The sequence below is a fragment of the Diabrotica virgifera genome, chromosome 7, assembly GCF_917563875.1.
Source record: "Diabrotica virgifera virgifera chromosome 7, PGI_DIABVI_V3a".
Classification (NCBI taxonomy): Eukaryota; Metazoa; Arthropoda; class Insecta; order Coleoptera; family Chrysomelidae; genus Diabrotica; species Diabrotica virgifera.
This window is the reverse complement of record NC_065449.1, coordinates 176,319,784-176,343,919: the sequence shown is the minus strand read 5'-3', so window position 1 is coordinate 176,343,919 and position 24,136 is coordinate 176,319,784. Positions and strand designations below refer to the sequence as shown.

The window sequence follows — 24,136 nt, the reverse complement described above, 5'->3', positions numbered from 1 at the left end:
ATTCTTATAAACTATTTCCATACTATGACAAATCAAAACTATTACATAGGTACCGTAATTTTTAAAACTCTCTCTAAATTTTTAAACCGTTATATTTTAAAACTAGCAACTAAATTAATGCTAAACTAATTAATAATTCTCAACTAGATTAATTTTAAATGAGCAAATAATTTCGCAAAATACACAAGAACATGACAAGAATCATATACCAATATACCTAAAAACAATTTACATTTTACTTGAAATGACATTTTCTAATGTCTAATGACATTAATGTCAAAATGGCACAAATTTTCTTCTTTTTTTGTGTTTTTTCATTAAAAACGAGCCAAAAGGTTAAGAATTTTTGACAATTTTCCAAAGTTGGTATCTCTGATAATTTAAGTTTTTTCTTGACTAAGTTAAGTAAAAACTTGTATGGTGGAACGCAAATTTTTACTAAGAAATTTTTTTGACTAAGCAAAACTTACCTAAGATTTTACTTAGATCACGTTGGTGGAACCGGGCGTGATACAATCCTTGCGTATGCGGTCTCGAATTATTTTACATTAGCATTACACCATCGCCATTAAACCCAGCATCATATGGTGTTGTAGAATCTCCGTTATATTTCTTTGTGCTGATAATGCTCCCCTCTTAATCAAGACAAGATCCGTGTTTGAATTAAAAAATTCCCGGCTCGAATCAGGACTGAACTACCACCAAAAGCAAACCGCTGTGACTGAGTGCAGGCAATATAACGTTCTCTAGCCTTTCTGTAGATCCTATTTCGACCATCTTTACCATAAATTGATATTCTATACTCATCCGTAAATAATACTTTTGTTCATTCGTCTATTGTCCAATTGACGTGTTCATGGACAAATGCAAGTCTGCGTCTTTTGTGAGTAGCAGTAAATAATGGTTAATATCGTTAGAAGAAAGGATACCAGCAAGATGGAAGGAAAACATCATAGTGCCCATCCACAAAAAAGGGGACAAAACAAAATGCGCGAATTACAGAGGAATTTCACTCTTAAACACGGCATATAAAATTCTCTCAAACATCATTCTTAGTAGACTAACCCCTTATGCTGAAAATGTCCTAGGAGAATATCAAGCCGGTTTTAGGGCAAACATATCCACAATAGATCAACTATTCACGCTGAGACAGCTTCTAGAAAAGGGATGGGAGTATAACAGACCCATACACAATCTCTTCATAGACTTTCGACAGGCATATGGCAGCGTAGAAAGAAGCCAAGTATGGAATGCCATGGCGGAGTTCTCAGTACCAAAGAAACTCATTCGGATGACTAAAGGCTGTATGGAGGGTGGAATATCAAAAGTATGTGTAAATAATAAACTATCTGACAGCTTCGAAATCAACAGTGGACTCAAACAGGGTGATGCGTTATCTCTACTACTTTTTAACCTTGTATTAGAGAAAGCCATGAGGTCGACCGAAATAAAAACAGAACTGCTATCGGTTCAAGGTCCCAAGTTATTACTAGCATACGCAGATGACATTGATCTCGTTGGAGACTCCATCCTATCCACAAAAGCCATTTTCAACAAGGTGGAAGGAGCAACAAGCGAAGTAGAGCTGAGGATTAATGAAGAGAAGAAGAAATATATGTGTATAAGTAGATATTGCCCAAGAAATTAAATCACAGCGACTAAGATGGACAGGCCACGTGCACATACTTCATAACGAGAGACTTGTAAGACTGGTATGGGAGGAGATTCCTACAGGCAAAAGACCACTCGGACGTCCCAGAATGCAATGGAGAGATAACATCCAAGCAGATCACCGAAAAATGAACATCCCATTTGACCCTAGGTTGATGGAAGACCGAACAAATTGGAAGAAAGTTGTACAGTCAGCCAGGACCCACCCAGGGTTGTAACGCTACGTGATGATGAGTAAATAATGGCCCTATCGCTAGATTGCTCGCTCTCAAACCCTATTCTTTTAACCTTCGTCGAATAGTAGAAATGCTGATTACTAGTCCCCGGGCTTGCTAAATATGGCTGTGGAGCATTATAGCAGTTTGCGTCCAATCTCGCAATGCATCAATATCAATAGTGAGAACGCGCTCCTCCCTGACTGTTATTTTCCTTTTGGCACCCGCATCGGGTCACTGTTGATGAGATTAGATGTTAAGAGATAATTGGTAAGCGCTCTACACAGTTGAACGACTAACATTCAATTGTATTGCCACATCCTTTTGGCTTGCTCCCTTTAATAATAATGTAAAAATCTGAACAGACTTTTGGATATTTTCCATCGTTATTAAGAAATACAATTCACGGTAAGGAGGGCAGTATAATACTAAGATATCTCAGAAACTCTTTAGAACACTACAATAGTTCACACATTTCTCAAAACCATCAATTCCGCGAAGTTTCGGATTCTCTTTACCCGCTCAATCTAGCTTCTCAGTACACATGGTTATTTATTTAATTTAATTAACATAAAACAAATTAAAAGCAATTGGAGAAATATATAAAAAATATAAAATTTCCTAACTTTGGTGGGCCCGTTTTCTCTGACGCGCAGTGTATTATTAATAATACTTGTACTTTAGTTTCAGTGCTCGCGAATCTTCGATAAATAGATTGGCGCCACTCAAATTAGCTCCTGTTTTGAATTTGAGGCCTCTTACTACATGTACGTCGTTATTGGAGCTTTTCATATCCTCTACCGGTGGCCAGGAAGCCAGAAAATCTTTTGCCAGAGTAAATTGCAGCGATGAGGCTTTGGCCCATTGGCATATCTCACTTCTACCTTATTTGAATCACGTGAGACATATAATGTATCCTTTAAACTAGATTATACCTTTTCTGGTCTTGCAGTGTAGTGTTATTTGCATGATGATCATTGAGTATCACAAGTATGTATTATTTCCATAAAAACTTATAGGCATGTTTACATTATTCTCATAAGCCGCTGAAGAATTTTATACAGCCATATAAAGTTATACTCATAAGATATATTTTTACTGCAAAAATACACACATCAAAAATATCGAAGGAACACGGTTTTTTCTCATGTATTCACCAATTTTGATTCTATTTCAAAAACTGATTTGTCATTAATTATTTAATTCTAATTTTAGTGTGATACGATATGAAATAATCAAACAAAAGTTAAGAAATGCACTACTTTAAATGAAATTTTTAACATAAAAATCAATATATAACATAAAAATCTAACAACAAATGTGTTTAATAATCTGTGTTGCCTACAGCAGCATTAATTACAGCTAAACACCGTCTTGTCATGCTGAAAATTAAATTATCAATTTTTTTAAGGCAATAAGATCCATTCTTTTCTAAATGATCTTAAAGACCTTGTATAGTACGAACATTGTGTAGATGGGGAGCAATCAGTGTATGAAGCATCTCCCATACATGGTCGATGGGATTAAGATTTGGCGATTGTGCTGGCTAATGGAAAAGTGTAATATCCTCGTTATGAAACAAATCTCTTACTGCAGTATGTGGCCCTGCATTAGCCTGCGTGTAACGCAAATCATGACTTGCATCAGTAGCAAATGGAAGGATAACAGGTTCTAAGATACGATGAGTATATTAATATTTATTCAAAGTGTCTTGCACAAGAAACGGGAACAGTTCGATTATGAAAAATTATTTTAGCTCACATCATAATTCGTATATCACTATATGGACGAACAGGTCCTCTTCAAACTCAATCTTCTTTAATCATGGTTGAGAGAAAATCTAGCTGCATCTGTGAATAACATAGAACTCTATTCTTGTAAGCCCCGATGCACATATTGTTGTAACCACCTTAATTTGAGTCCACGATTTCTAAGACATAACATGGGAACCCTCAATGGACGTCTGATGTGCAGGATAAACTTATTTTATCTATTCTTAAAAGTTTGATTAAATGCCGTAACGTTGTGGGTATTTGTACGATCCTGCCGAGTAGTTCACCTTGACGACCTCCATGTCTTTCCGTGCCATTACCAAATTGTTCATATCGACGCCACAATCGCGAAATCACGCTCCGAGACACGTCAAAATGATGTGGTGAAAGTCCAGCCTCAATCATATTCACAGTACTTACCATTCCCAAGTAGCACAATAAAAACATTTTAGTTTTATTTAAGGTTTATAAAGGTTTTATTGTGGTAAATAAGAAGATAATGGTTTTAAAGTTACCTTGTAGATATACTGCCAGAACTTTAAAACTGTTAAGCATTTGCCACTAATTTTAAAGTATCTAATAAGAGTATCAAATAAGACTAATTAATCTTAAGAGATAATTAGTCTTATTGTAGTTTTAAAATGGTTTATACTCAGTTCACTTTAAAACTAATCAGTTTTATGAAGAACTTCCGGACTATTTGGTTTTATTAGATTCTAGTTTGTGACCTTTTAGTTTTATTGCAGTTTTAAAGATTGCCCTAATATGACTAATAAAACCTATTATTAAAACTACTTTATCTCAAGATTATTATGTCAGTAAATCATATGCCTTAAAACTATTTTTTTAGTTTTCGTTAAAGTTACTTTCTATAATAATTACTAATAATTACTTTCTTAAAAGCAATTATTAGGCTATATTAAAACCAAACGCTCTTAACTGAATCAATTTGGTTATCGTAAAGGCTAAACTATGCTTCTTGTTAGAAACAATAAAACTAAACTCATCCCCTCTTCTTTCATGTCCAATATGGTCGGCCATCTGTTTTAGATCGAAACAGTAGTGTAGTGTGTTGTAAAAAGAGAAAGTACAGTTTACAGTTATTATGGAAGAAATAAGTCACAAGTACTTAAAATATAAACGAACTGGCCATTACGGCTTATTTTTCAAAGAATACAACACACACAGCACTACGACGCCTCGATTTTAAGGTTAGATTCACATTAAAACCGAGTGGCATTATTGACAGCAGCATTAAAACTAAACGGTTTTAATTCCAAGGTAACCTTGCTTTTATGTAGGATATATGCTCTTGGAAAGGTATAAAATAAAACCATTTGCTCTTAACAATTCTCTGTCGATAGACTAAATAGTTTTATTTGGTTTTTGGCCATATTTCTTTCTGGAGATGCTGAAAGCCATGATAGATTACAATATAAGGCTTACATAAAAATCATAAATAAGCGACTTAAAGACATAAATTCGATTTATTTTAACATTAAAACATTAAAATTCTAGATAAACTTATTTTTCTTTCAAATTAATATTTTTCGGATTTAAATTGTTTTATTATTATTATTTTTTAATTGTCAAAAGTAAGAAATTTTAGGGCGCGTGAGTCATTTATACCTATTTTTGTTAACATTATCAATAAAGTTGGGTGCGTGAGTGTTTTTCTACATTGACAGTCCGAAATAACCAAGTACTTTTTATTATTTTATGGTTACAAATACGTATCTACCTATCAAAACACATGTAAAAATTTGTTGGCCTATATGGAGTATATGGGTTTAAAGAATTATTTAATATGGTAAATTGTCTTTAAAAGTCTCCATTTAAGAAACCTTTTTAAGTTTGCTATAAAACTGCCTGCACTTAAAGTGTCTTTTAACATGGTTTTAAAAGCACCTTCACAGCAGCTTTAAAACCAGTTCCTTAAGAAAACAAAGTTTTAAAAAGGTTTTTATTTTTGGTTTTATTGACGTCTTTCAGTGTGGGCCCTTTTATGCTGAAAGCGGTTTTATTGCAACCTTAAGGTTTACCTAAAAACCAATTGGCTTTAATTTTAGTTTTATTCTATAGTTTTAGAAGATCTTTAAAAGACTTAATAAACCCGTTCGGTGCTACTTGGGTTTCTACATTTGTTCAATGCCAACGCTCCATGACAATCGTTGCGTTTAACAATCTTGTTTTAGTAAGATTTTAAAGTAAATACAGAATACTTTTAAAATTTGAAGCACTCTTTTTATATAATTTAATGCAACTAGTCATACGAATTTGGGGCGCTATCACTTTTGCCTTAGAAAAAGTGCAAATGGCAGTTTAGTTTTCACGGCACACCTTGATTTGTAGAGAATAAGTTTTCAAATCAAACGGTACGTATCAACAATAAAGTGTTTCTTTTTATTGAAAACAATGGGGAATTAAGGGGGGGTATGGTTTGAAATATTTAATTTTTTTTATTATTTCAAATAAAAGTGCATACTTTCAAGAATACTCTCTGAAAATTCACGCAGCGATACAGCGTGTTGAATATCCCTACCTTCGACTCGCTTTGCCGCGGCTTCGCGCCAGCACACTTGAGCGTATTGAGAAACGGTAAACAACTGTTCGCCTTCTCTTTTGTAGATTACTCCTCGATTCAAAAAACATATTCCAGTGTGCATCACGTTACGATTTGGCAGACAAATAAGAAGATGAAGATGCAGTTGTCAAAACTTTAAACGCATTTTTCTCAAAACTGCTTTTTCAAATGCGGTGGACATTGTAATTGAAAAACTACTCGGCCGATCTACCTGATATTTTGCACAGATTTTCTTTAGACATTTCATGAGGTAACAACGTCGAGATATTTTTCATTTTTTGCTTATTTTTTGTTCAACAATAATAAGTCTTTTGATTTTCACAAAATTTTTACCAAAAATTTCATTTTTTGATTTCTGAGTCATAATAAAAATTCAAAAATCATTAAAAATGAAAAAACTCGACGTTGTGACCTCGTGAAACTCATAAGCTAGTTAAATCTCTTTGAATTTTTTGTTTCGTATGATCGAGTGACGAGTTCTGATGTCCACCGCAAAATCCATTTTTTTGTGAGCTGCCTGTCAAAATTTGTCACCAATGGCTTATTTTTCAATATTTTTAATTTAATTTTTTTCTATATATTCTTTGAATTGTAGTTAAGGAGGGGGTATGGTTTGAAATATTTAAATTTTTTTATTATTTCAAATAAAAGTGCATACTTTCAATAATACTCTCTAAAAATTTCAAAATAATCGGAGTAAAATTACCAAAGATACAGGGTGTTGAATATCCCTACCTTCGACTCGCTTTGCCGCGGCTTCGCGCCAGCACGCCGGAGCGTAGTGAGAAACGTTAAACAACTGTTCGCCTTCTCTTTTGCAGATTACTTCCCAATTTAAAAAACATATTCCAATGTTCATCACTTTACGATTTGGCAGACAAATAAGAAGATGAAGATGCAGTTGTAAAAACTTTAAACGCATTTTTCTCAAAACTGCTTTTTCAAATGCGGTGGACATTGTAACTGAAAAACTACTCGGCCGATCTACCTGATATTTTGCACAGATTTTCTTTAGACATTTCGTGAGGTAACAACGTCGAGGTATTTTTCGTTTTGTGCTTATTATATGTTGGTTTTCACAAAATTTTTATCAAAAATTTCGTATTTTTGATTTTTGAGTGATACCAAAAATTCAAAAATCATTAAAAATAAAAAACTCGACGTTGTTACCTCGTGAAACTCATAAGCTAATAAAATCTTTTTGACTTTTTTGTTTCGTATAATCCAGTGATGAGTTCTGATGTCCACCGCAAAATCCATTTTTTTTGAGCTGTCTGCCAAAATTTGTCGCCAATGGCTTATTTTTCAATATTTTGGATTGAATTTTTTCTTAAATATTCTTTGAATTGTACTTAATGTGTTTATTTAATTTAAAAATAAAATAATTCTACCATAGTTTCGAAAAAAATTCACAAAAATGTGTTTGATATGTTGATTTCAAACCATACCCCCTCCTTAATATGCTTATTTAATTTAAAAATAAAATAATTGTACCATAGCTTCGAAAAAAAATTCACAAAAATGTGCTTGATAATATGTTGATTTCAAACCATACCCCCCTTAATGGAATAATAGTGGAGATCCTTAGACATTTTTGATGTGTGTTGAGTGTTCAAAAATAGTTTATATTAGGGAACCTCATATACTGCAAAATTACAAAATATATAATCCAAAATCGATATGCGTGCCTATTTTCTGTTTTATACATTATAGTATTAAGTTATACATAATTTTCCTACTCTTCCTTAACTAAAGTATAGTTGGCCCATAACTGGAGGTACAGTTCTTGCCGAGTGGTTGTTAAGCAGTGGACAACATTTATGGTTGCAACAATACGTTCGTTTACTTAGCAACTGGTGTGAATGGAATAGTTGTACAAGTAAGTTTTTATTTGATTTAAAATTATTCCGAAACGTATCGAATTTAGTATAGGACAAATATTATTTTTTAATAAAACATCACATTATAAATAGTGGCGTAGCTTTTGAATATACTAGGCCTTTGAAAATTCGAGAAGGTACAGTATGCATTTTTTTTGTTGGATATTTTTGCATTTCCCTTCAATCCGGAACTCGACCATTGTTCTACACGTGCTACGAGTTATTCAACTCTCATCAGGAACACTTGTATTAGTTCAACTATTTTAGCTGTTTTAGTAACAAAGCAGGTCTGAGTACGCTAAGGGGCTGTCCACTAATCACGTGAGGTCCGAAAGTGTGGGGGGGGGGGGGAGGGAGGGGTCTATAAAAAACACGAAGTATCACAAGTGGGCAGGGGTGTAGTAATATATTGCGTGCATTTATTTTTTCGGCAAACGCGCGATATTCAACCGAAAAGCGGGATTACGTATATTTATTTTTTCGTCAAACGCGTACAAAATGAATCGAACGCGAAATCACCATGTGGTGAAGTGTAATGATCGAGCGATCAGGGTGTCCAGAAACTCTCCCGACAAACGAAGACTGGAGATTTTTGAGATAATTTTAAGACAATTTATCCCAATTCACCTAGTCCGAAAATGCTTCCTAAGGGAGCTAGAGCTCTTTGAAGATGGCGTCTGATAATTAGTTTTTCTTAAATATCTCCAGAACGCTTCTATTTAGAAAAATGAAAACTAGTACACTTATTTATCTTCCAGAGATAAATCAACTACATCAAATACGAATTTCTAGTACCTGTCATAGGCGCCCGTTCTGGGTAGGGCAACGGTTATTTTATCGTATAACTTTTGTATCTTTAACTTTTAGGCATTTTTTAAACTGGATTATTAAATTGCAAGGTATTTTAGTATTAAAAGGTACTCTTGCTTTAAGCCGGTAAGATGCACCGTTTTCTAGAAAAATCGATTTGAAAATTTTTCGTCTGTTTATTTTGAAAAAAAAAAAAAAAAAAAAAAATAAAAAAAAACCATTTAGAAAAACGAAAACTGGTACGTTTATTTATCTTCCAGAGATAAATCGATTTCGTTAGTTGCGAAATTCTAGTACCGGTCATATGCGTCCGTTTTGGGCTTTCTTTAATTTTTAAGCATTTTTGACATTTGATGATTAAATTATCAGGTATTCTACAGTCGGAAAAATGAAAGAATACCCATGAACGAACATATAAAACACGCTGAATTTTCCTGTCACCGTGTCAAAGAAAATTGTCCAGTGCAAGTACATGTAACAATAATTATTACATGTACTTGAACTGGCCAATTTTTTGTCTGACACGCTGACAGGAAAATACAGCGTGTTTTATATGTTCGTTCATGGGTATTCTTTCATTTTTCCTACTGTAGTACCAAGTTACTCTTGATTTAAGGCGGTAAAATACACCGTCTTTTTTTGAAAAAAATTTTCTAAATTTTTTCAAATTCAATAAACGAAAAATTTTCAAATCGATTTTTCTAGAAAACGGTGCCTTCTTCCGCCTTAAAGTAAGAGTACCTTTTAGTACTAGAATACCTCACAATTTAATAATCCAGTGTCAGAAATGCTTATAAGTTAAAGACAAAATAGTTATGCGCTAAAATACCAGTTGCCCTACCCAAAACGGGCGCCTATGACCGGTACTAGAAATTCGTAATTAATGGAATCGATTTAACTTTGGAAGATAAATAAGCGTACCAGTTTTCGTTTTTCTAAATAGAAGCGTTCTAGAGGTATTTAAGAAAAACTAATTACCAGACGCCATCTTCAAAGAGCTCTAACTCCATTAGGAAGCATTTTTGGACTAGGTGAATTGGGTTAAATTGTCTTAAAATTATCTGAGGAACCTCCTGTCTTCGTTTGTCGGGAGAGTTTCTAGACACCCTGTATATTCAAAGCTTCAATAACATGATGGCAAGACGTTTGAAGGCAAAATACGTTAATACGTTTGCATGATGGCAAATTACTCCATCCATAATGGATTTATTGGTACTAACAAAAAAATTTTTGATTATGAATAATTTTAATTTCACCATTTTCATTTCAGGAAACTTCTTGCTAGCTTCCGCCTTTTTGTCAACTGGAGAATATAACAAAGCAGAAGATTTGTTTGAAACGGCTGCTAAAGGGGTTTTAACAGATGGCTTTTTACAAGAACGTTGTTTAAAAGGGAATTTGCCTAGTCCAACTGGAGCGTATATTCACTATTATTTAAAGGTAAATGGCAATAACATTGAAGATCCCCAAGTGTTATTTGATTATGTTCTCTAAGCTGGTAGAAAATGTCCTCAAAATATTAGTTAGAATTTAAAATATTCTACTATCATTGATTCTACCTCATATTTGATTAATTAGAACATAGTTTTTATTCTTATAAATATAATTTAGGATTAACTAGTGTTGATGGGAAATAAGCCACGATGTTACTAAAAATGATTTTATTAACGTTTCGACTTTCAAATCGGATGCCGTTGTCAAAATACAAAAAGAAAATAATTTTTTTGTATTATTTTGTATTTTGACGACACCCGACTTGGGCATCGAAACGTTGATAAATTCATTTTTTTTTGTAAAATTGTGGCTTATTTCCCATTTAAAATAGTTCTGGTAGTGGAGCAAAGTATGCTAAATGTGCAGTCACTCGAGCGCTTTGGGGACCTATTGGGTTGTGAAGAGTAGGTCCTAAAACCAAAAAAAGTTAAGTAAAGTTTTCCATTTTAGTGGGCGCTTGCCATTTTTTAATTTAATTTTCCATTTCCAACAATCGTTTTTTCCGATTATAACGCCATCTATCCATAATCCGAAAAAATATTTCGAATAAAAGTTACTTATTTTTACGTAAGAAATCCAAATCTGCAATAAAAATAAGGGTTCCCATTCAATATTTTAAAGTAACCCCCCCCCCCCCACCTTCGTAGTGGGTCGTGTTTGGTGCCATTCGATAGATTTTTCAAAAATATTGAGTAAGTGTATTTTACAGTTTTTCGATCTGATGTTCATTTCACGAAATATCGTGGGATTCGTATTTAAAATATTAAATGTACCCCCCACCCCTCTCCGTGGGAAGTCGTGTTTGGTATCATTCGATAGACTTTTAAAAAATATTGAGCATATATTTTTTAGTTTTTCGATCTGTCATTCATTTCTCGAAATATTGGCTTTTTTCTTGTGAAACTTTGGGACTCGCCCATTTCCTTACACCCCGCTCAAATCGTCAGATTTTTTAAATATACTCTTTTGCATGTACTTAACTTACCTTATCTTAATCTGACAATTTTGAGTTTTTTTAATGATAAATTTTTTTTCGGGCCCCCCTTAACGAACTCCCCTGTGTTAAGAGCCAATATATGGTAGAGGTACATCTACAGGGTACCAGGTTTCTCCCCATATGATAAACTGACGCGCTCGAGTAACTGCAAAAATCCCCGCTTGGGCTCCCCTTCCATTCATTATAAAAATGCCACAAGGAAATAGCTTCAGAACAACATATAAGTTTGGTTGAGTATATATCGCTGGTACCTACGATTAATGTGATTCCTAATATATTTCCAGTGAAAATAATAACTCTGATAAGTATTGGCGATTACAATTTTTTTTATATGCGTGTCCGCGAAGATTATAACTCCCAAAATATTTATAATGAAAAGATTTAGTTCATAATAGATGCCGACGAAAACAATTGTTTCCCTTCCTGTTTCTGTTTTTGCCCACGAAAACAATTATTTCTGAGAACTTTTTACTAATTTTAATTTTCGTGGACCCACAAACAGAAATGATGTTTTTTGCCGATACTCCTCAAAAAATAAATTTTTTCGCTAACACTTCATTAGGGAGTTATACTTTTCGTAGGCGGCGGCGATATGTGAGGCTATCAGAGAAACAGTGACCTAAGCCCAAAAACGAAGTTTTGAGATAAATGCAATCTTTGCATTCATATTTCCATTATGTTTATGGGATGGCGCTACAAACTATGTAGCGTTATCTAGCCAAATATAGACGTAGATTATGCAGGCCCCTGTTAATCCAAAGATTTAATGTTGCTGCTTTTATTGATATATTAATCTAAAAATGCTCAATTTGTGGCTTAGGCCACTGTTGCTCTGAGGGCATGATGTTATATTTTACTTATGTTTCAGGTTATTCAACTATTTGATCTTCACAAGGCCAAAGATTCCGTTATAAGCATTGCAAATACTGCTTTGAGCATTGTAGACCCAGAAGATCCTTTAGCGGTATGTACATAGATTCTTTTATGATTTATCACATCCACCACAATACGGTATTAGTGGCTATACAGGGTGAGGCAGATAAAAGTCCTATTAGAAATATCTCGAGAACTAAAGGAACCAGAATCATGAAAATTGGAATGAAGGGGTTTTGAAGAGTGATCTCTTTAATGAAAATATTTTCATTGATTTGCTACTTCCGGTTATACCGGAAGTGGCTTATAACTTCGTTTTTTTTAATGGAACATCCTGTATATTTTTACATTTTTGGATTCTCCTGGATGTCTTCTTTCTTAAAATATGAGGTTTTGTAATGTTATACAGGGTAGTTTAAAAGATAATTACGTTTTTTTTCTTAATTTCCTAGCAACATTCACACCCTGTAGAATTGTAGTAGTTTGACATCAAAAACTCTATTTATGTACAAATGATTTTTAATATAGTCTACTATTGTTAAAAAGGGTTAGTATACGCTGTGAGCTCGTACGTAGAGGGGATATTTACAAATTCGCGAGCGCCAGTAGTGGCAAGTCTCTAAACGTTTACCGGAAATTTGACATAAATGTCAATGTGATTAATTTAAAATTAAAATTAAAAACATTAATTATAAAAAATATTAGTTGGTCAAAGCTGTGGTATATATTTTTACCTTAAATATACTTACGTTTTAAATACTGAATTTAAGTTTTTTTAATGTTTCGTAATATGTAATTATAATTTAATCTAAAAATCTTAGCGCCACCTACACGATAATTGTGAAAGTATCCGAAGTAAGAAATTCATATTTTATCAATAGAACGTCAAAATGATTAGCAAAATCTTAAAAAAATCGATTACAATTTAATTACTTTTTTGCGTCGTAAATGTTAAGTGATAACAATTAAATAATAAATTTAAAAATGACCGGTGAAAGTTGATTAGTAATCCGCTAGGAGCGACACCAGCAAAGCTCAGAGCGTGATAACAATTAAATAATAAATTTAAAAATTACCGGTGAAAGTTGATTAGTAATCCGCTAGGAGCGACACCAGCGAAGCTCAGAGCGTATTACGCGTATTACGCTCTGAGCTTCGCTGGTGTCGCTCCTAGCGGATTACTAATCAACTTTCACCGGTAATTTTTAAATTTATTATTTAATTGTTATCGCTTAATATTTACAACGCTAAAAAGTAATTAAATTGTAATAGATTTTTTTAAGATTTTGCTAATCGTTTTGACGTTCTATTGATGAAATATTAATTTCTTACTTCGGATACTTTCACAATTATCGTGTAGATGAAGCCAAGATTAATAGAATAATTTATAATTACATATTATGGAACATTAAAAAAACGTAAATTTAGTATTTAAAACGTAAGTATATTTAAGTTAAAAATATATACCACAGCTTTGACCAACTAATATTTTTTATAATTAATGTTTTTAATTTTAATTTTAAATTAATCACTTTGACATTTATGTCAAATTTCCGGTAAACGTTTACAGACTTGTCACTACTGGCGCTCGTGAATTTATAAATATCCCCTCTACGTACGAGCTCACAGCGTATAGCTAAATGTTGAATTGTACTATACAGGGTTGGTCGAAACTCGGAAAGAGTATTTTCTGAGTTTTCTTAAATGGAACACCCTATATTTTATTATCGTAATGAAATGATATTTTATGCTACTTTTTTATTTCTTAAGCATTCCCTATACCTAACTGCTTTAATTTGTTAGTTATTGGTGATTCAAGCCAAATATTAATTACAACAAAAAATACGTGAAATTTTATTAGGTTGGCCGTGAAAATATTCAATCACAAATAATTTTTCGGAAATAAAGACATATTAATCTTGACTGATCTTTAAAATTGCCAATAATGGTTGAGCTATCAAAATACCTACGTAGTTAACATTCTTGGCGCGATTAACAATTAAGCACAAATTAAAGCATTTAGGTATAGGGAATGCTTAAGAAATAAAAAAGTACCAAAAAATGTATTTTCATTGCAATACTAAAATACCGGGTGTTCCATTTAAGAAAATTCAGAAAATCCTCATTCCGAGTTTCGACCAACCCTGTATACTAAAATTTAACATTTAGCTAAACTAATAATTTTTAATAATAGTTGACTATATTAAAAATCATTTTAACATAAATAGAGTTTTTGATATCCAACTACTACAATTCTACAGGGTGTGAAAGTTGCTACGAAATTAATAAAAAAACGTAATTAGCTTTTAAACTACCCTGTATAACATTACAAAACCGCATATTTTAAGAAAGAAGACATCGAGTAGAATCTAAAAATGTAAAAATATACAGGGTGTCCCATTTAAAAAACGAAGTTTTAAGCAACTTCCGGTATAACCGGAAGTGGCAAATTGATGAAAATATTTTCATTAAATAGATCACCCTTCAAAACCCCTTCATTCCAATTTTCATGATTCTGTTGCCTTTAGTTCTCTAAATATTTCTAATAGGCCAGTTATCTGCCTCGCCCTATATAGTCCAGGGTAATAAGGATTTTCTCAGGACACTCAAAGATCCAGGTAGCTGACTACTTTTTTAGTTATTGGAGACCTATAGGAAGAAAACCTACCTGTTTCCTGCCTAGAGTTCGCGTCTGTTTTTTTATTATTAATTTATTGCAAAAATCGCGATTTTTTCGATTTTTTGCACCCTATTCAAAAGCTAAACAATTGACATAAAACTACAAAATTTAATTTTTTAGAACATTGAAAAACCTTCAAAATACCGATTTTTGCAAGTTAAAAAGTTAGTTTGTTGCTTCGCAAATTGCAAAATAAATGAAAATCGATATTTGTTAATAACTTTTACTAAATTTATCTTAGAATTTTAGGGTTTCACCCAAAGTTGGTTATTTTGGTACTTAACAAACCCTCAAAATTTGAGACCGATCCATTAATTAGTTTAAAAGTTATTCTATTTGTTTATCCCAGAGACATTTATTTTGCAATAACATGAGACAGAAAATAATGAACATTGGGCAATTCTGAGTATGCCAAACTAAAGTAGAAGACTGATTGTATCAAAATGTATTAAAAAAAGATAAAAAATTAATCAATATAATCAAAAATCCTAAAGCCAAATTTTTGAAATTTTGTAGTTTATAAACATTTAGAATAACTTGACAAATATTATCCGTATGAACAACCTTTTTATATATTCGGAAAGCTAGTATTTTAACACGAATTTTCAAATAAAAAAATGTAGCCTGGGTTCATTAGGGACAAAGTTAGCCATTTGTTTTTTTTTAATTCACAGCTAATTTGTTTACAATATGTAATTAAGGAATTTCATTGATGCCATTTTAAATAATGGGATTTGTATTTTTTGTTAAAAAATTTGCATAAACATTGTATCTTCATAGCACCCTCTACGATTTTTCAAAATTGTAGTTCAAACGGTTACTAGGAGGAACCTACGAATCCACCGAGTTAAAATACTGAAAAAGCAATTTCAAACTAATACAATTTTTGTGGTATATTTTTACAATGGTATACATTTTTATTTTTTAATACAATTTTCTGTATCTCCGGATCAACTCAATGGATTTTCATCTTTCTTTTTTTAATTCGTATGTAATTTCTACGTACATTACAAATATGCAGTTTGTTTATAAATTTATTAATAATCAGTCTAATTTGTTTAAACAATTCTTGAAAAAATATTTTTTTACAAAAATCTATTGTTTTAATCATAATATCATTAATGATCATACAAAAAGTTAAAGTTCACATTAATAAATAAATTATTTTTATTAGATAATTATTTATTGAAGATAATTTATTTATTAAAGTATACCTTAACTTTTTCTATGATTAATAATGATAGTCTGATTAAGGGGGTATTAGTACGCTACGGTCAAAATAGGTGGCCAATTTTTAAACTAACGTTTAACAGTTCTTTGAATAGATGGCAGCACGTACATATATTTTATTATTAAATTTAGTTCTCTGAACGACACCGCATTGATGCCATGTATTGCAACTTAGGCTCGGCACATCTCGATCTTAATCGTACTTTGTATTTACAGACGACAGTTGTTAATCCTTTCTTTACCTGCCTAGGGTAAATTCTCATTAATAGATACTAAACGTTCATTCATTTGGATATAGTTTATTATTTAATATTGTATTATACGGCAATTCGTAATTCTTTACCTGCTCAAAAGGATTTATTTCAAACTAAAGAAATTTGCAATTATTTGAAATACAAGTAAGTGCCTATCTAAATGACCAAAAAAGAATTATGCTAATTCTCAGAATGAAGATCGAGTATAAAATTAGTATTTTTAATAAATGTAAAATACGTAAGTCAATTGAAAAACAGAGTCACTACAATAACTTTTTTCATATTGAATGTTTTTTCAGCAGGGAAAGTTTTTTCCTCGGAAAATTTCACATTTTCATTTCATTTCTCATTTCAACATGCGAGGCAGAATAATAATTAGCCTAATGAACCACTTACTTAAAACATTTTTAAAAGTAATATACTGCAGAATACCTATATAAAAAATGCGAAGAACAAGTATCACGGACAAAGATTTGATTCCGCAATGCCTTGCCCTTAGGCACCCGAGAGGCTCTATTGACTGTCTAAGTGCTATATATTTGTTTTATCGACTACAAAAAGGCATTTGATAGAGTACAACATGATAAGCTGCACATACTCATAAATTATCTTGGAGGAAACTGGATTAGATGATAGATCTAAACAACATTAGATATGCCGACGACGCAGTAGTTTTTGCAGATAGCCTAGATGATTTGCAAAGAATAATGTCGCGCATATAAGACATAAGTAGTGAACATGGAATTTCAATACGAAAAAAAAAGAAAGTAATGGTAGTCATTAAGAGCGAAATATATTACATACACGGCTTTTGGTTAACCAACAACCAATTGACAGAGTGGACAGCTACACATACCTTGGTACCTACATAAACAGTCAATGAGACCACTCTAGTGAAATAAAACAACGCATAGGAAAAGCGAGATCAGCGTTCATAATGATGAAGTCTCGTTTCAGAAGTCACATTTACCACTTGTTAACAAAATTTCTATTATCAGATCCTATGTATTTTCTAGATTATTATACTGAGTAGAAGCCTGGACTCTTTCCGAAACTTCTTTAAGAAAACTCAAGGCATTCAAGATGTGGTATTACAGTCGCATTTTAAGAATTTCGTGGATGGGTCGTGTGACTAATGTTGAGGTCTTACGTAGAATGGGCAAGGAATGCGAGATTATTAACACACATTATTATCAAAGAGCGCAAAGTAGAATATCTTGGCCATGTTATGAGGAATGAATAGAGATTGCCGCTACTCATTCTTCAGGGCAAGGTATTGGGAAGAGAGGACCAGGGAGAAGAAGAATATATCTGAGAAACTGGTTCAATACCTACATCGACAAACAGACTATTCCTAATAGCAGCATGCAAAGTTAGGATAGCCATGCTGATCGCCAACATTCAGAACGAATAAGCACCGTGAGAAGAAGAATATCTCATTTTAAATTCTTCTTCTTCTTCATGTGCCTCGTCCGTTGCGGACATTGGCACGTTAGTCCAAACCATTGGCGTAAGTTTTGAAGCCATGAGTGTCTTCTTCTTCTGGGTCCACGTTTGCTCTCTATTTTACTCTGTATTGTCAGTGGCAGTATACGATATTTATCATGTCTCATAATATGATCGAGGTATTCAGGTTTCCGTTTCTATTGTGAAACAGATTTCTCATTTTTGTTTTCTCCTCAGCGCAATACCTCTACGTTGGTAGTGTGAGTCGTCCAGGACATTTTGAGGATAAGTCGGTACACCCACATTTCGAATACCTCTAGCCTTTTCGATAATGTTTCCGTTATTGTCCAGGTCTCTGCTCCATACAACAAGACTGGAAATACATAGCATTTTAGCAGCCGTATTTTTAGTGGGACAGATATGTCGCAATGATTGAATATATTTCTCATGTTAAATGTAGCTCTGGCCTTTTCAATTCTACATCGTATTTCGGTTGTTTGATCCCATTTCTAGTTGACGACTGTTCCAAGATATACATATACTTCTACGTGTTGAATTGGTTTTTTATTTTCAATTGTCTGGCAGGTTTTTGAGTTTTGCTCACCAGTGTCCATTTTTGTTTTATTTATGTTGATGGTTAAAATCTCTTTTTTCACTCGCTCTTTGTAGGTACCCGGGTATGACAGGCCTGTCGATACTGCTAGCAACCACAACTGTATCGTCTGCATATCGGTTTATCTAATTATTACTCCAGTAAATTTCAATATTTTTTTTCACTTACGGAAATATTTGACATAAATTAATCAATGATTATACAATATTGTTTTGTCTACAATTTTTTTATTAGGATAATGCCTCAACAAATACTAATGGCCATTGGCATGTGTAATGTGTGTAAAAATGTCGACGTCATCGTCTTTACAAAGAGACGATAATTGTATCCGAACAATGCATTATTTGCGGCCCTATAAAAATTAAATTTGCCAGAAAGTGAATAAAACTGAAATTGTTTTTAGATCCGCCCCACATAACATACTAGAGCTTACTTATGTTATTTATGTATTATGTCAAAACTAGTATAAAACTAGTATAATCCCCCAGTAAACACTTTGAGTCATTTTGAACCTCGTTTAACTTTCAACCATTCGTATAACGTCACGGTTTCAAGCATAAAAAATGTATATTTGTATTGTTAAGACACTGTGACGTTATACAATCATGATTGAAAGTGAAAGTCAAACAAGGTCCAAAATGCGTACTGGGAGGGGGTGGGGCCACTTTTCTAAACAAAACCGCGTGATTCATCGTATTTCCATGGTTACAAAACTCGTTTTCAATTGTTTGTAGATTTTCTTAAAATCCGGCAAACGCGCATCTGTCTCCATTTAATACATCACTGCTGCCATCTACTAAATGACACGTGAACTCATCTTCTCATCTATTAAGTGACAGCGGAACTAATTTATCACTAGAAAAATGCCAACTTATTGCTGTAATTTCAACAAAATCCCCAGATTGCAGCTTTTAACTAAAATTTTTACTTTTAGGTACAGTTAATTTAAAAATTATGGCAGTATGGACAATGAAATTTTGTTTAAAATAAAGCTTTTTGCATAGTTAATCGTTTCTGGTAGTTATTTTCCACCCAAGTTCAAAAATTATTATGCAAAACGAATTTTTATAGCAAGTTACTAAGTAAGTTATGACATGGACTCCTTTATGTACAGTTATAAAAAATATACTGCTTTCTTTGGAAATTTTAACTAGATACTATTAAAATAGAAAGTCTACAGTTCACGTACATACCCCTAAGTTGAAGATTGGTTTTGAAATAGTGACGGTAACTGTACCTAAAAACTATATAAATTTTAACATTGTGTCATACCACCTTAATAACATGGATTTTTGGGAAAAAATTATTTTTTCAAAAATTGTAACAAATTAGATTGTTTATTAATTAATAAATGTCAAATTGCAAATAGACAAATTACATATTTGTATTGTACAGAAAAATTACATACATATATTAAAAAAGAAAGATCAAAATATATTCAGTAGATCCCGAGATATAGAAAATGATAGTAGTTTTAAGTTGCCTTTTTTAGTTTCTGAACTCGTGCATTTGTCGGCTCCCAGCTACCCCTGCACTTACCACGACTAGTCACCAATTGAACAAAATTTTTAAAAATTCGTGTAAAATACCAACTTTTCGAATATGTAAAATGATTTTTTCTACGGACAATATTTTTAAAGTTGTTCTAAATGTTTATAAACTACAAAATTTCAAAAATTTGGCATTAGTATTTTTGACTATATTAGATAATTTTTTATCTTTTTTTAGTACATTTTGATAGTATCACTTTTCTACTTTCATTTGACATACGCAGAATTGCTTTATCTTCATTATTTTCTCTCTTATGTTATTGCGAAATAAAGGTCTCTGGGATAAACAAATAGAATAACTTTTAAACTAATTAATGGATCGGTCTCAAATTTTGAGGGTTTGTTACCCCAATACACAACTTTGGGTGAAACACTAAAGTTCTAAAGTAGTTTTAGTAAAAGTTATTAACAAATTTTTTCACTTATTTTGCAGTTTGCGTAGCAACAAATTAACTTTTTAACTTTCAAAAATCGGCATTTTGCAAGTTTTTCAATGTTCTAAAAAATTAAATTTTGTAGTTTTATGTCAATTGTGTAGCTTTTGAATGGGGTGCAAAAAATCGAAAAAATCGCGATTTTTGCACTAAATTGTTATTAAGGGGGGGGAGGTATGGTTTGAAATACTTAATTTTTTTATTATTTCAAACAAAGTGCATACTTTCAAGAATACACTCTGAAAATTTCAAAATAATCGGAGTAAAATTACCAGAGATACAGCGTGTTGAATATCCCTACCTTCGACTCGCTTTGCCGCGACTTCGCGCCAGCACGCTTGAGCGTAGTGAGAAACGTTAAACAACTGTTCGCCTTCTCTTTTGTAGATTACTCCTCGATTCAAAAAACATATTCCAATGTGCATCACTATACGATTTGGCAGACAAATAAGAAGATGAAGATGCAGTTTTCAAAACTTTAAACGCATTTTTATCAAAACTGCTTTTTCAAATGCGGTGGACATTGTAACTGAAAAACTACTCGGCCGATCTACCTATATTTTGCACAGATTTTCTTTAGACAATTCATGAGGTAACAACGTCGAGATATTTTTCTTTTTTTGCTTATTTTTTGTTCAACAATAATAAATCTGTTGATTTTCACAAATTTTTTACCAAAAATTTCATTTTTTTGATTTCTGAGTGATACCAAAAATTCAAAAATCATTAAAAATAAAAAAACTCGACGTTGTGACCTCGTGAAACTCATAAGCTAATTAAATCTTTTTGACTTTTTTGTTTCGTATGATCGAGTGTCGAGTTCTTATGTCCACCGCAAAATCCATTTTTTTTGTGAGCTGCCTGTCAAAATTTGTCACCAATGGCTTATTTTTCAATATTTTGGATTGAATTTTTTTCTAAATATTCTTTGAATTATACTTAATATGCTTATTTAATTTCGAAATAAAATAATAGCTTCGAAAAAAATTCACAAAAATGTGCTTGATTTGTTGATTTCAAACCATACTTAATAAAAAAACGGACGCGAACTTTAGGCAGGAAACAGGTAGGTTTTCTTCCTATAGGTCTACAATAACTAAAAAAGTAGTCAGCTACCTGGACCTTTGAGTGTCCCGAACATGGTATATTTCCAGCTTATTACCCTGGAGTAATACAGTTATAGAGTAGGCAAGAAAGTAAAGCAGTAAAAAGCCCAAAACCTACCAATTTTTTGGCTAAAACCTAACGGCATGATATTTGTTTTCAACGACCCCAAAAACCTCCGAGTAACGAGTATCAAATCTCCATAACACAAAACTCCAGGAGAAGATACCTGTCCTGGGCATCAGGTGCCTCGGAGATTATCGCCGTTATGATATTCGTGTTCAGCGAGCCCAAAACGTCCGAGTTGTAATACTGAACTCATTTCCGTCAATATTTCAAATTTATCATTTTTCATAATTTCGAAATGTATTTTGGAAACTGCATTTTCCTTGTTCAATAATGCAATTTCCATTTGAACGTCATCACTTTAGTTCACAAAATTTCCTAACGCTCTTACGAATCGAAGGCAACAAGGTTCTTTGAGGTCCATCCAACTGAAAAATATTGGGAGGTTCATTGCTTCATTGCCTCGCCTAATACTGGTTTATAGGTTACGCAGTTATGCTTGTACCTTGTAGAGATAAGCTTAACGATATGTTTTTTTACTCTGGGCTAATTAGCAAAATACAAGGAAAAGTTATTTACCAGCAATTTTATTGCTGGAATCGAAGCTTATGATTGTATTTAATAATATAGGTATGCAAAGTCCGCAGATAGTGTGCTACTTTTTTTATAAACAAAATGGCGCCCGAAAATCGGATTTTTTTCAATTTTTGCTCTATAACTCCAAAGATTTTAACTTTACACCAAAAACACCCAAATAAAAATTCACCGCAATTAAATTCTGCATAGAGATGTGTTTTTCCCGATTCACTTCGACGAAAACTTTCCCCGGAAAAAGTGGGTTTTTCCAACAAAATCTTTAATTTTCAACTAAAATTTTAGATAAGTAATTGTTAATAAATAATTAAATAACGTGGTAATGTAAAAGCACTTTTTGTATAGATTATAATTCCAGACGCCGATGAAAATTGAATTAACAGTTTAGCAACAATTGAATTGTTAATTAGAAATTTACGGTCGCTATAATAACGACAATAATTATGATGCATAAGAATAACTATGACTTTTTCATAAAAAGGCACTATACCTATCTAATGTACTTTACAGAATTGAAATTGGACTATTTAAGCGGCCTCAGGAATATTTTAAAATTATAAACAATTTTTTGGCTTATAAACAAATAGAGTATCTCGAAAAATATTAAACCAAATTAAATTGTGAAAACGGTATTCGAAAAACAGCGGCAGGATGCTTCTTTTAAAAGAAAAAACGTTTAATTACGATGAGTGGTTCCTCAGATACAACCGGTGAAAGTTGACCTGAATTTACGGCAAAGATATAAACAATAGGATTATAATTTTTAAACCATCACCTTTTCATTTTTGTCCTCTTTCTCCACACCAATTTTCATATCTTTAAAATACTCATAACATACTTACTTACTTACTTAAGCCGTCCTCTTGTACCTTACGGTGTCGAGGTAAGTGGAGAAATGAGACGTCTCCATGCCTTTCGGTCGGTAGCTAGTCTTTCTGCTTCTCTCCACCCAATATTTCTTTTTCCGCAAGCCTTTCCAATATTTGCATTCCACGTTCTTGCTGGCCTGCCTCTTCTTCGTTTGTTGTCAGATGCCGCTTTCCATACCCTCTTTACAGTTCTACCTTCACTCATTCTCGCCATATGTCCGAACCACGATAACTGTTTCGTTTCAAGTCTGTCTAAGGTCCTTCCAACACCGCACCTTTCACGTATGTCTTCATTTCTTATACGATCACGTCTGGTCACTCCGGATACCGCCCGTAAATATCGCATTTCGCATGCTTGGATTTTACTACGGATGTTGTCGTTCACTGTCCACGTTTCACTACCGTAGAGTAGCACCGGCTCGTATACGGTTTGAAATACTTTCATTTTTGTTTTCAGGCTTACTTCTTTCTTCCTAATAAAACTTTTATTTAGTGCATAGTATAATTTTGTTGCACTCATTACCCTGCTGTTTATTTCTGGTTCTATATTTCCTTGCCCATTCATTGTTGATCCTAGATACTTGAAGTCCTCAACTTGTGTAATGGTCTCATTATTCAACTTAACATTTATATTTTCTTGTGTTTTCGATATTACTAAAGCTTCTGTTTTTTCAATATTTATTCTCATCCCAAATTTCTTAAAGGCTTCATTCCAAACATTCACATTTACTTGCAAGTCTTTTTCTGATTTTGCCACAATAACCAGGTCATCGGCATATATCAACTCTGACACGCAAACTTGTTGAAGTTTATACACCCCAACCCTAGTTCTTTTTACCTTACCCCTGCATTCTTTTGCAATTTCGTCCATTAGAGTGATAAATAACAAAGGCCTCAGAACACCACCTTGTCTTACACCTGTCCTTGTGTAGAATTCAAGAGATGAGCAATTGTTCGTTCTTACATTATTACGTGTACATTTATATATACTCTTTATTGC

The 24,136-nt window shown here is 32.8% G+C and overlaps 1 protein-coding gene across 1 annotated transcript in view; it reads left to right on the top strand.

Annotated features, from left to right (window-relative positions):
* LOC126888321 (nuclear pore complex protein Nup160 homolog) overlaps positions 1-24,136 on the top strand; it is a 139,147-nt gene that overhangs the window by 62,516 nt on the left and 52,495 nt on the right. Inside the window, exons 13-16 of the mRNA XM_050656457.1 lie at positions 2,571-2,798; positions 8,003-8,121; positions 10,203-10,372; positions 12,292-12,387. Of these exons, the coding sequence (XP_050512414.1) occupies positions 2,571-2,798; positions 8,003-8,121; positions 10,203-10,372; positions 12,292-12,387 (613 nt within the window). The remainder of the gene's footprint in view (positions 1-2,570; positions 2,799-8,002; positions 8,122-10,202; positions 10,373-12,291; positions 12,388-24,136) is intronic.